At 56.9% G+C, this 13242-nt stretch overlaps 1 protein-coding gene across 13 annotated transcripts; it reads left to right on the top strand.

Annotated features, from left to right (window-relative positions):
• Positions 1-600: 600 nt before the first annotated feature.
• FXYD2 (FXYD domain containing ion transport regulator 2) lies at positions 601-12308 on the top strand. Of its 13 annotated transcripts, none has more exons than XM_070623212.1 (9): positions 1099-1399; positions 2076-2166; positions 4821-4946; positions 5152-5193; positions 9894-9932; positions 10117-10191; positions 11636-11672; positions 11831-11861; positions 12124-12308. In XM_070623212.1, exons 2-8 carry the CDS (start codon positions 2091-2093, stop codon positions 11853-11855), a joined length of 420 nt encoding a protein of 139 aa, XP_070479313.1. In that variant the 5' UTR covers positions 1099-1399; positions 2076-2090; the 3' UTR covers positions 11856-11861; positions 12124-12308. The 13 variants fall into 13 exon arrangements, with proteins under 13 accessions (XP_070479322.1, XP_070479320.1, XP_070479317.1 ...); XM_070623211.1 differs by having other exon boundaries at positions 2071-2166; XM_070623213.1 differs by having other exon boundaries at positions 1101-1292.
• Positions 12309-13242: the final 934 nt, after the last annotated feature.

Here is a 13242-nt window from a genome sequence, read left to right as displayed (position 1 = left end):
CCCAGCATCTGTGTCAGTTTCCTTCTCTGCAAGGTGAGGTCTCTCCTAGCCACAGGGTGAGCTGGGCTCCTGTGTGCCCTTAGGAAAACCACTGAAGCCTCAGTTTCCTCAGCTCTACAAAGGGCCCATCAATATCTTTCCTGTTGCCTCACGGTATCAAATTGATACAACGGACACAAAAACTCTTTGAAAATTTGACATGTAGATAATGTGTTATTTATATCACTATCCATTTCCTTCCATCTTCTTTCTTTGACAGCAGGGTTCCCCTTCTGTTGACTAGACCTGGGTTCCAGTTCTGACTCGTCTTCATCCCACTGCAGTCCTCTCCTCTGTAAAATGGGTATCACAAACCTGCTTGGCTGAGTTCTTGGGAGGGACAAAGCACATCTAGGAGGCAGGAGCTGTTTGAAACTATCCAGAACCACGAAATGGATGGAATTGTTCCCAAGGGAGGAGAGCCAGGCACCAGACTCCGTGAAGACTCAGAGATTTAAGAGACGTCATGATCTGAGTCCTCGCAGAGGCCGGGATAGCCTTGGCAATCTGTGACATAAATGGCAAAGATGGTTACAAAGCCAGATGCCAGCCCTCTGGGCCACGTCAGTGGAATCCAGGAGGTGGAGGAGGAAAGGCAGGAGCAGCAGGGGGTGGGTGTGCTCTGGCAGGCCTTCCCCGAAGGTGGGGTGCCTGGAACGGCTTTTCAGAGAGGAGGAGGGACGTGGGTCCTGGGAGGAGAGGATTGTAGCTGGAGAGAAACAGGCTCTGTCAAGTTTAAGCCCAGAGGTGAGTTCTGAGAAAAGTCAAGAATGCATTTCTCTCCAGGGCATTCACTGTGGGAGAGGTGGGTCAAATGGGTTTGCCCTTGTCACCAGCTGTAGAAACAGAAGAGGACGTCCCTATCCCCCGCCTGCTCAGGGAGCCGAATGGCCTTGGTGACCTTGATTCTTAGAGTACATTACCCTTTGGCAGCTCCCAGGACCTGAGTGCCCCATGGGCCCATACCTACCATTTTGAAGCCAACTCTTAAGGAATGGACCCTCTAGGGCCCACCTCCTCCCAGCCCCGCCTTATAAGACCCCAGTGACCTTGGCATCTGCGGCCACAGCAGGAGACAGGAGCCAGCGCTCCTTGGGGTTCAGGACCTCTGGGCAGCACAGATGGGGCCTGGGAGCCGCCACCTTCCCTGCAGAGCGGCCATAATGCCATGCAGCTGAGGAGCGACCTGGGCCAGGAATCAGAACTTTCTAGGGGCTTCTGTCTTCTTTCCAGCTGCGAGCCAACGCCAGGAGGTTTGACTGGGGACCTGGAGTCCAAGGCCATGCCCTCTGATGTGTAGCCCCTGGACAGGCGGGGCTGGCAGAGCCGGGAAATCCCATCTTCGGAAGGAAGGCTGGTGGTGAGGGCCTTCGCCTCATTGCTGGCTTTTGAGCAACAGGCAGGCAAAGCTCAGCTGATGCTCCAGCGAGCTACCTCCCTGCCCCACGAACCCAACAGTGACCACCCCCCAGACTGCTGCCCTGAGACCGAGGAGTCAGGGGACGGGGAGGCCTGCTTGGGGAAGACAGGGGGAATTGAGGCATGGCAACTGAGGACACGGTCCCATTGGGTGTGACCATGCTGGAAGAAAGATCTGGGAGTTGGGGCTACCTCTCCACACCTCCCAAAGACCTTGATCTGTGGGTCTCGGGGGGAAGTGCAGAGCATGGCTGGATGGCCCTCTTTGGCTCCAGTCTGGAACAATCAGACAAAGTGGGGTTTGGAGGGGACCTTGCCTGCCTTGTAGCCTTTCAGAGACAGCAGAGTAGTACCCCCACCCCATTTGGCCCCATATCCAGGAAAGACTGGGAGGACAAGAAGTGGGGCCAGACACCAGCAGGGAACAGCCGTGCTGTGGGGGTGTCTGGGCAGGAAAGGAAGGTTGGGGAGGCTGGGTGGGGGGTAGGCTGGCAGAGATCATGCTGAGGGCCAGGGAGGGCAAGGGGCTCTGGGAGCCTGCCCTAGAGATCCCCTCAGCTCGGGACTGAGCCCGGGGGAGGGACAACAGTGAGTGTCCTGGTTTCCTGGAAGGCCAGATCGGGGTGAGGATAATGAAGTCGGCATCTGTTAGGACCTCTTCGTCCAGGCAGTTTACCTATGTCATCTCAGTTCCTACAACCCTGCGAGGTAGGTGCTCTCATCCCATTCTACAGGCGGGAGAGGGAGGCCCAGGGGTGTGACCTTTCCCACCGCCACACAGTCCGTGGTGAAGAGTCAGGGTGCTCGGTGTCCATCTGTTGTCCCTGCACGCAGAGGACGTGCGGGAGGAGGGGCTCTCCCGGGCCTCTCTCTGGGAGACCGTGGACCACAGGTTGAAGGAGCCAGGGCCTCCTTGGAGGAAAGTAGGGTGTTCTGAGAGAGGGGTTCCTTGTCCCCAGTGTCAGCCAGGCTGATGGCCTCAGTCAGCTGGTGGGGTGGGGGGACAAGGAAGAAGTCTGAGGAAGGACAGGCGTGTGAGTGAGGTAAAGGAGGTGGGACCTCCTCGACTCTTAATTCCCCAGAAAGTACAAATGAACACTTTAATGAAAGTTTCTGGAGGATTCTGGGTGAAGAGCTGGGAGGATGAGAGAGGCAGGAATGGGGAACGCCCCAAGAAGGGCTCTGGAGGAGCTGTTAGCAGGGTGTGGGGGCGCCGACCATCCACTGTCTCTCTGTGGGGGCAAACTGGTTCTTGCTACCTATTACATGGGAAGAGGCTGCATCAGGCAAATTCTGGGTCTGCCTGAGCCATTGGCAAAATTATTTCACCTCTGGGACTCATTCATTTAACAAAACTAGGAGTCCATCATGTGTCAGGCCCTTTGTAGGCGGTGGGAATCTAGGAAGGAACGCAACAAAAATCTCCACTTTCCGGGAGCTTAAATTTTAGTTGGGAGACAAGAAGCAAGACAAGGAAAATATATAACTTAGATATAATAAGTGCTACAGAAAAAAAATAAAGCTAAGGAGGAATTTGAAACATTGCAGAGAGTAGATGTGAAAATTTTAGGCGAGGATGCCAGGAGGGGTCTTCTGAGTCAATCTATGAAGAAAGATCTGGGCGAGGTTAGCCAAGTAGCTCTCCGGAGGAAACTCTTCAGGAAGAGGGAACAGCCAGTGCAAAAGTCCTGAGGCAGGAGTGTGCCTGGACAGTTAGCAGACTATCAAGGAGACCAGTATGGCTGGAGTGGAGAGAAGGGGCAGGGAAACTGTAGACGAAGTCAGAGAGGTCATTGGGGAAAGATTAAAAAGGGCCCTATAAGACACAGAAAGGACTTGGGCTTATACTCTGAGCCTTCAGAGGGTTTGAACGGGAGAGTGGACCTCTTGTAAAGTGACGGGGTTGGGTGGGATGACCTTGGAGGCCCTTTCCAGTTGGTCAGTCTATGATTCGGGGTCTCCATTTGGGATCGAGATGCCTTCTTTCATAGCATTAGGGTCTAGGAGGAACCGTGGAGTATGAATCTGTGTGTATACGTGTGTGTGCGCGCGCGCGCGCGTGTGTGTGTGGTTGGGTTTTGGCTGAGATTTCCACTTTTCTGGACCACTGATATGTTGGGACCAGGTAACCTCTAAAGTCCCATCCAGCCCCGAGATCTGTGAACCCCTCCGAGAGCCCAGCCTGGGGAATTCCTGCTAGGCAGCTCAGGGCCCTCCCAGCGTGCAGGGTCCGCTGGCCTTGTGAGCAGTGACAGCGCCGCCTTGTGGTGGGTGGGGAAAGAGCAAGGAGCCTGGAGTCAGGGTCCCTGCTCCGGCCCCCAGAACAGATCCCAACCCATCCAGATAACACCCCTCCAGGCTTGCCAGTCTCCATTTCCAGAGCTTTTTCCAGCCCAGAGGCGGCTCTCTGGGGGTGTCAATAGTCTCTCTTCAGGGCAGGAAGTGTCGCTAAGGAGGAACAGAGAGGTGAGGCTTCATCTGACCAGAGCCCAGGGTCAGAGGCAGCGGCCAGAACCAGCACCTCCCAGACTCTGCTTCTCAGTGTCTGTGCTTGAGGGGGCCCAGCAGGATGGCTCACGGAGACCCTGAGGGAGACCCTGTGGTCCCAGGCGAGCCACGCAGAGACAGCTTGTCACAGCCTCGCTCCAGGCCATCAGAGGCCCCAGTGCCCAGGGAAAGCCAGCTGGGCCAGCGTAGGGGCTGCTCTGCTGCTCACGCTGTTGGCTCCTGGCTCCAGCGGGCAGACAGGCTCTCCACCCCTGCCCTGGGACTAGAACAAGTGCTGTCTTCCAGCCGTTCCCCTCTGGCACCAGCCAGCAGTCCTCAGAGGCCTTGTTAGGTTGCTGGTGTCTCCAGCAGGGCCCCTGAGATGTGGGGGGCTGGCGGGGGAGTCTGACATCACAGGCTGCGGCGAGTCACTAGGGGCTAAGGGAGGGGTCCCAGCTGAGGAAGGGCCAGCTACCACGGGAGCAGCCCCACACCAGCTCCCGCCCCCAGCTCCCCGCTGCTCCCCATCTCTGCCCTACGGCGGGAGGGACACAGGAAGCTGCAGCTGGTGGTACCTTGGGCCCCAGGACCATGCCCGGAAAAGCCCCATCTAGGGTGGCTGCCAAGGGGCTGCTGCCATGTTGTCCAGTCTCAGGGGACTCTCGGCTACAGAATGGGGCCTTGGGACAGGATAGATCAGGGCAAAGGCCCAACTGGGCTGCAGGAATGAGGTGCAGCTGAGAAAAGGCTCAGGGGGACCCACAAATGTCCCCAAGTGTCTTCCTCAGTCCCCAAACCTTGTGAAGATCAGGTGCTCTGATGCTGCTGGCTCTGGCCCCAGCCAGTGCCTTCCTGGCTCCTGGTGACCTTTGCAGGTGCCCTGGGCTGCCTGGACGGCACTGGATGTGGCACTTCTCCCCTGGAGGAAAGGGGCCAGCGTGGGGGCTGCAGTTTGCTCTGCAGTGACTCGCAGCTCCCCCTTCCTCAGGTGCCCGGAGGAGGTGAGAGAAGCTCCCCCAGCTCTCACGTGAATCCTGGCCCCCGCCCGCCCCAGCAGGCAGGCACGAGATGAGGGCTCCCTTGCCAGCCCCTCCTCCTTGCCTGTGTCTCTTCCTGCCCGTGGGCTTGCTGAGGGTGGAGGGAGGGAGTGTCACTGTTTCCATCCAGGCCCTCGGCAACGGGCTCTTCACGACTCTCCTCCACCAGGGACACAGCCAGCAGCTCCCGCCATGGACAGGTGGTACCTGGGTGAGTCCCCTGAGCCCCATCCCTCCGGCCTTCTCAGACTCTGACACAGGTGTCCACCCCATCACTTCCAAGTGCACCCAGCTCCCCAGAAGTGCAGGAAAAGCAGAAACGAGGAGAGGCAGGACTTCTGAACAAGGGCATCTCAACGTGGAGCCCTGGGCGTGCTGTGATCTGTGCTCTGAGCATCTCTGAGCTGCAAGAGCTGGGAAGACGACTGTCCAACAGCCTCCTTTTCTGTCTGTCCATCCACCCGCCCTTCTGCAGGGACTCTGAGCCAGACTGCTGGCTTCAAATCTTGGTTTCCCCACATCCTAGCTGCCTGACCTCCGGCAAGTTCTTTAACTTCTCTTTGCCTCAGTTGTTTCACCTGTAAAATGAGGATGATAATAATGCCCTCCTTACCGCATAGAGTTGTTGTGATGATTAAATGAATTAATTTTTGTTAAGTGCTTAGAACAGTGTCTTGCACATAGGGTTACAAATGCAGCTATTCACTTGCTGTCTCTGTTTCTCTTTTCGTCTTCTATCATCTATTATCTATCTATCTACCTGTCATCTATCTATCTATCTATCTATCCATCTATCATCTAGCTATCATCTATCTACTTATCTTCTATCATCTAACTATCTGCTTATCATCTATCTATCATCTATCTATCTATCTTCTCTCTATCATCTATCTATCTATCTATCTATCTATCTATCTATCATCTTTCTACCTGTCTTTATATCTCTCGTTATTCCAGAAAGAATCCATGTGGCTTACAAAGATAGACAGAATACACTGTGATGCCAAGATAATGTATAATAAGGGGGCACCTGTGCCTGTGTGGAGAGTGGCATGGCTTTGGGAGTACAGCCTTGGGGGTCTGGCTTTCTAGCCTGGTTTTGTCATTAACTGGGTATTCCAGGCAAGTCCTTCAACTTCCCTGCCCTTGTCTTCCTGGTCTGCCTATGGGGATCTGGGCACTGCCCTGGCCACCTCCAGGGGTTGATGAAGGAGCAAATGATCAGCCTCAGTTTCTTTATCTGTAGAATGGGGCAAACATGGATCAGTGGGACAGCACTTGCAAAGAGCCTGACATGTGGTCAACTCCTACTAAACATTAGCTCTGTTGTTGTATGTTCATGAATATTCATCCTTCAGCCCTGAAAGCAGAAGAGAGCTGAATGGGTGTCATGGCTCCTGGTCTGCAAGGTCATGAGATTCCCTCTTTCCATCTCACGCCCATGCTCATTGTCATTGGAGAGTGGTTGGCTTTTCTGTGCCCAACAGCTCACGTTCAACAAAAGTTTAATGCCTGTTATTTCTCCAGTCAACACAAAAATAACAGTAACAACCATGACACTTACTGCATACCAGGTCCCATGCCGTGCTCTTCATGTGCGTTATCTCACTCTTCACACCAATCCTAGGAAGTAGGGAGCAGTCCCATCTTACAGATGAGGAGACTGAGGCACAGAGAAGTTAAGTAACTTGACAGAGGGCATCTGATCAGCAAGTGGAGGAGGAGCTCAGAAGTGAATTCCAGGGTCGATCCCCTACACCGCTCACGGATTCCTGGATGGGGCCGTCCCCTTTAGAAGGACTGAACTGGCCCCTGGCCTTGGCCCTCTGGCTACCACTGAGCCCCAGCCTCTTCTGGAGGCCAATTCAGTTGACTAGAACTCAGCCAGGAATATGAGCACCCAGGGAGTACCCAGCATTGGGGTCCCTGAGGTGAAGGAGGCCACAGCGGAGCTGGGAGGCAGCCTCGGAGATGTGGGAAACATCTGACTTCTAAAGCCAAAGCTTGGCTGTCAGTCTCCACCTTGCCCCTCACCAGCTGTATGACCTTGGGCCAGGGCCCTGCCCTCGCTGTGCCTCAGACTCCTCATCTGTAAATGCGAAAATAACACAAAGCCCAAGGAAATAACAGGAAACTGCCTTGTAAATCACACAAGCAAGCCTTCTCTCTGTGTGGAGAGGGTTGGCCCCTTCCTGCAGGAGCCTCCGGTGCAACATGGGAGCCTGGCCTGGAAACGACTAGAGAGCCAAGCAGAAGGGTGCGAGCACTTCATGGTGGCAAAAGGAAAGTGCCGGGGTGGCAGGGAAAGAGATTAGTTGAGGGGCTGGAGCCATTCTGACAGAGGTGTGAGCTGCCAGCTGTGGCCTCCATGGATGAAGATGGTGACAGAGGAACAGGCGTACCAGGCAGCAGGGGCCTGGAGGGCAAAGGTGCAGGGGGGCTCCGAGGGCCGTGGCTGGGGGGTGGGCACCTCGGGACCACCTCCAGGAAGCCTCGAGTGCCAGGCGAGAAATATCAGGGAGACAGTCATCTCCTAAGTGGTTGGTGAGGGGGGTGCAGCTGGGGTGGGGGCCCTCCGGGGACACCCCCAACCCTGACCCCCAAACTGTAGAACCACTGATGGCACATGAAACGACCTCCCCCCACTGCCTCCCGGTCACAGCCGCGGCTTCTCCAGCTGCTGGAAGGACACCACTGCCACCCCAACCCTGGCTCTTGTCTCTGGAAATTTCCGTAGGGAGTGTCTGGAAACCCAGTTGGCTCCTCCTGCCCCTGCTGCCCACACCTCCTCGTGCCTCCCTGGGAGCCCTGCTGTCCAGGCCAGGGCCTTTCTTGTGACCAGGGTAAATATTACCTGGCACTGTTAATGTTTAATGCCCCTCCTCACCCGGGCCACCTGCAGCCAGCCGCTCTCCCCGAAGCAGAGGCGGCGGGAACAGGGTGGCAGAGGAACCATCTGCTGGGGAAATGGTGGGGTCCTCGACGGACGCTGGTGAGTGGGTGTGGACGTGAGCGCAGCAGGACGCACCTCTGCTTGGACCACTCTTGGAGGGCTGAGCCGGGCCCTGCGCTTCCATCTCCTGACACCCCTGTCTTCCGGAGTACCCGGCACCCCTCCCCAGCCTGGCCAGCCTCCGCTCTAAGAAAAGTTGCTTTTAAAAGAGGATGCTGCCTTAACTCCAAAGAAATACAGTTTGAATGGCAGGACGTCGGGCGCTAAGTAGGAGCTGGGGTGGGGTGGGGGACGAGCTTCTCCTGTGACCTGGCACACACCTGTCCGGGTTCCATGTGTTTAAGCTAAGAGCAGGAGGTGGATGGGGGTCAGGTGGGGGAGGGAGCCAGCCCCTCTGGTCAGCCCTCTCAGACTGGCTTTGGGGTGAGACCCCAAGTGCAGGAGGCCCTTCCCAAGGATCTTGTGATGTGAGTGAGTCAGGCCTGGAGGCCGACAGGGCATCTGTTGACTGCGGTGGATTTTGAGCCAGTTCCAGGAACGATGAGGGGTTTGGGTGGGGGTGGGCTCATCAAATGGCTCAGGATGAGGCAGTTCCCTGGTGTGGTGAGGGGAGCCGGGGGTCTAGTCACAGCTCTGACCCTAACTCCCCATGTGACCTTGAATGAGCCTTGAGCTGCCTCTGTGAGACAACCTTGAAGGCCTACTGTGTGAGACCTACTGCCTGGGTCCCACATAGCCTCCCCTTGGCCTCAGGCCCCTCAGGCCCAGGTGCTGACCCCTCCTAAGCTGTTCGCTCCTGGCCTAGGGAGACTGCTGCAGGGGACGGCTGGGCTGGTCAGGCCCTGAAGCCTCCCGCTGCCCTGGGCACAGCTCAGCACAGCCTGGGAAGTGCCAACGTGTACATTCCTTCGACCTTGGGCACTGCTTCCCCAGAACCAAGAAGGGGCTCAGGAAGGGCAGAAAAGAGGGGCCACCTTCAGCCGTGGCAGAAAAGCGCTGGCCAGGCTGCCCTCCGGCTGCTCAAGGGCAAATGTGCTCAGTGTCTGAGGCTGGAGAGCAGAGCTGTGGTATCCGCTGGCGGCTGAGTGGCTCCTCATCTGGGTGGGGAAACACCGCAGGAGGCAGGAGACTGGACCAGACCACTGGGCCTTGAACAGCTCCTTCCTTCTGACGTCTGAGAGGCAACGTAGCAAAGCGTTGAGCCCCCAGATTCTTAGCAGCCTATTGCCTGCCTTCAAATCTCAGCTCTCCCCTTTACTAGCTGTGTAACTGTGGGTGAGTTACTTAACCTCTCTGCCCCCATCTTCTCACGGGTGATACTGGAATAACGCCATGCCTCCTAGGGTTGTAACGATGGTTAAGTGAGCTCGTGCTTTGTTCTCCTCAGCCTGGCTCGTGGTGGGCTCTACCTACTAGTTTCTTAAATAAATCTGCTTCGCCCTGAGGACAGCAACATACGAGAGAATATCAAGACCCAGTTCTGCCTCCAACTTTCCTTGGGACTTCGGACAAATCTCCAGACTGGGCCTCAGTTTCCTCCTTCTGCTCAGTGAACTCTAAGATTCTGTTTATTCCTTCACCCATTCATTTCACACCATTTGCCCAGCACCTTGCCATCGATTAGTCACAGGGAGAGAGGCTGCTGGCGAGTGTAAGGGGAGAAGTCTTCCTGGGCCTTTTCTTCCTTTTGTGCACAGTGAGATGAGGAAAGAGCCCAGCCCTCCCAGGGGTGCCAGAGGCCCCAGGCAGCACGGGTCCCTGCTTCAGATGCTCAGTATTGGGTCCCAGGTTGACTGTGTCTGAAGCAGCCCAGGGCAGAGGCTCCCACTGGTAGCAGCCTTAGCAGACCCACCAGCCTCTCCTTGCCCACTTGGACCCTTGGGGGCGCTGGGGCAGGAAGGATGGGGTTCCACCCACTGTCCGACTTGCCCCTCACCCCACCTCTCGTCTCTCCTCAGGTGGCAGCCCCAAGGGGGACGTGGACCCATTCTACTACGGTAAGCCTGGCAGGCCCTCCCCCAGCTCTCCCTGAGCGTGGCCCCATATGCCCAGTTCCCAGTTTCTCCCAGCCCGGGTTATGTGCCCTCATCTCCCCTGCTGCTGTGGGGCTGCTGCCAGGATGGGCTGCAGGGAGAGGGGCCTGCGATGACCCCTTCCACCCCTTGCCCTCTCCTTCCTCAGACTATGAGACTGTCCGCAATGGGGGTCTGATCTTCGCTGCCCTGGCCTTCCTCGTGGGGCTTCTCATCCTCCTCGGTGAGTGCAGCAAGCCTCGGAAGGGTGCTGGATGGGGGCACATCTCAAAGTCACTGAGCACACTGGCTTCCGAGGGAGGTGGGGGAGCCCTCTCGCCCCCTCCCAGATCCGGGAAGGGCAGAGTGTGTCTTTCCACTCCCCTCTCCTCCCCCATGCAGGATGTGGGAACGGACAGACACCCTGTGGAGAGGGATGTCTTGGGATGCTCCCTACTTGGTCCTTGGACCACACAGAGGGTCCCTCTTCCTCACGCGCACCCTCTGTGGACCTGGGAGGAGCTGCTGAGATGGGAGAGGGGGCTCCCACCGGTCCGGGAAGCTCCAGTGTCAAAGGAGGGCCAGGCCAGGGGAGGGAACCAACCTCTACTGGACACCCCCCTCCCCCAGATCTGGGCACTTTCTTGGCTTGAGCTACTTCTTAGCCTGTGTAATGCTCTCAGCAACACTGGAGGATGGCCACGACTGCCACCATTTTCCAGCTGAACAATCAGACCCACCCTGAGAGGTGCAGCAACTTGCCTGAGGTTCCACAGCCGATCAGAGGCAGAGGCGCGTTCAGCTGAACCCAGGGGTGCTCCTCCGCCCCCACTGCTCGAAAGCAAGTGCACCTGGGAGCCCCAGGCCTGAGGCCCTGCTGCTAATTCAGCATGGATCGCAAGCTCCCTGGGCCTCGGTTTGCTCATCTGTTAAACAGGGATGACCCCACTGGCCTCATAAGGTTAGGCCAGCATCTGAAGCCAGGGCTGCCGAGAAAGCACCTGTAAGGATCCAACGTAAGCTTGGAGAGTTCTGGGGGAGAGAGGGGTCCTAGTGTAGCACCCAGCCCCAGCAGGCACACAGCAGTGCCTTAACAAATGCTTACTGACTTGTTTGGGTGCAACCAAAAGAAAACTACACAGAAACACAACTACCTCTGTGTCTGGGGATTCTAACACGTCATACTCGGTGCAACTGCCCCTGAAGGCTTTGGTCTGGACGTGGCTGGTTTCCCCAGTTCGCCTGTAAGCTCCTTGAGGGCGGCATTGGGAAGTGGTTGAGCACAACGTGCAGGAGGAGATGGCCTGAGAGGGGCTCTGGGCTCTGGACTGACTGCCTTCCTTCTCTAAGTGCTCACTGAGCAGCTATTACACTCCAAGCAACGTGCGAGGCGCATTGCCATGCCACAGCCCAGGTTCAGCCACCACTTTCAGTGCACTCACAGCTCACCACGGAGCCACTGCAGTAAATGTTTGTTGACTGACTGACTGATGGGCTCCTGAATGCTTATGGTTCAGCCCTATAGAGAGAGAAACAGTCAGTTGTGGCTTCCAAGCTGCACTCCGGGACACCATGGGATGCTGGCAGGAGGGAGGGAGGAGAGACTACAGAGCCGAGTCCTCCAGGACAGAGAGGGTCTCCTCGGAGGAAAGAGGCCAATGAAAACTAACCTCCTTTCTCTCTTCAAGGCAAAAGACTCCGCTGCGGAGCCAAGAAGCAGCACCGGTGAGTGCCTGCCTAGGGTAGCCGACTGAGGTGGATGGGAGCAGGGGATGGAAGGCAGGCAACGGGTTGGGCCTCTGAGGCCTGGGAGGAGGGGGACCCCACGTCTCCCCACCTCCCTCACTCACTCTTACTTGTCTTCTTTCCTTCTTGTATCCCAGGCAAGTCAACGAAGATGAGCTGTGATGACAGGTGTGTTTGGGAGGAGCGGGCGGGGAGGTGGCCAGGGATGGGCATGGAGAAAGAAGAAAGATCTTGGGACTGGGCTGAGAAGAAGTTTAGGGTCTTCCATCCATCAGCCAGGGGGTCTGTCACCCACCAAGTGCCTGGCGTGGCATGTGTGGCAAAAGGATGCTGTGGAGAGGCTCTGGAGAAAGGTAAGATGAACAAGGAATGAAAGGAAAATGCCTCCCTCTGCCCCATCACAGCCCCAGTCCCACCTTTGTCTTTTCAGAGGCAGCTGTGCCCACTATTGCACCAGGGCAGTCGGGAAGCTTCCCCGAGCTGGAGACCTTTGTCCGGGCACTGCTGGGCCCTCAGGCTGAAGGAAGCACCAGGCTCCACGTGACCCTAGATGGGCACGGTCCTCTCCCACCCCGTGCCACCTCGTGCTAATAATAAAGCCAGCCTGGCTCCTTCTGTGGCCTGCGTCCCTCCTTCTCTCCTATAACTGCCATGTCCCACTCCCCCAAGCCAGACTACCATACAGCCCGGTCTCTTCTGGTTTTCAGTTAGTTGCTCAGACACCCATCTGCCTATTAAAGCAAGAAGTTCAGCACGGCCATCTGTAGGCCCCTCCTTGCCCCCTGAATTGCCAAGAGCCCTGGAGACAGAGGACTCAGCCTGCCTTCCAAATGCAAGGCAGAGAGAAAGCCGGGAAGTTGGAGGGTTGCAGGTTCAAAGCTGCTGGCTCTGTTGGATGCTGTTGGGTGTCTGCCCCAGGCCTTGCATGCCATGTTGGACTCCCCACTGGGAGTTGCTGTGCACATGCCCTGGGCCGCCCAAGTTGTGGCCACATTGTGTGCTCTGCCATTTCCCCATGTGCACCAGCACGCCAGGATGGGTGGGTCGGGGGGCCTTCTGTGGGCTTCAGCACACGCTCTCTCCCTATCCCCCTGCTGACCCTCACCCACTTTACACTCTTGGGGACGGGGACCCCAGCTAGACCTACTCTCATCCACCTATTTGGATGCTGGCTTCAGTAATCCCAGGGCCAGGAGCCAGGGGCCATGGAGTGGACAGTGAGGGTGGTAGGGTCCTTGTTACCCTTTCCTCCAGGCCCTTGTCCCTTCTAGCAGGCACCCACCCAGGGTGACTTCAGCCCAAGATGGTGTCAGGCTGGCCCTCCTTCCAATGCCCAGTTTCCTAACCCCTGTGGCCTCCTTGCAGCACAGCACGCTCTCCTCTGGAAGTTTCTCACTCAGAAGGAGCCCGTCTTCCCTTCCCTCCCTTCCATGTGGAGGCCTCCGGCAGGCTGGATGGGATGGCAGCATCAGGCACCACCTGCTGTGTGGTTTCCTCATCTGGGTCTGTAAGCATCTGAGGAAAGGAAGGAGAGAACTGGAGGGGGGAA

This window comes from Equus przewalskii, chromosome 6, assembly GCF_037783145.1.
Source record: "Equus przewalskii isolate Varuska chromosome 6, EquPr2, whole genome shotgun sequence".
Taxonomy (NCBI): domain Eukaryota; kingdom Metazoa; phylum Chordata; class Mammalia; order Perissodactyla; family Equidae; genus Equus; species Equus przewalskii.
The sequence above is the reverse complement of the archived record's forward strand: the minus strand, read 5'-3'. Positions and strand labels throughout refer to the sequence as shown.

Coding starts and splice junctions, on each gene's coding strand:
- FXYD2 (XM_070623209.1), top strand. CDS start 1,208: ATGCAGCTGAGGAGCGACCTGGGCCAGGAATCAGAACTTTCTAGGGGC. Junction 4,947..5,151: donor TCCTCAGGTGCCCGGAGGAG/GTGAGAGAAGCT, acceptor CTCCTCCACCAG/GGACACAGCCAGCAGCTCCC. Junction 9,933..10,116: donor CGTGGACCCATTCTACTACG/GTAAGCCTGGCA, acceptor CTCCTTCCTCAG/ACTATGAGACTGTCCGCAAT.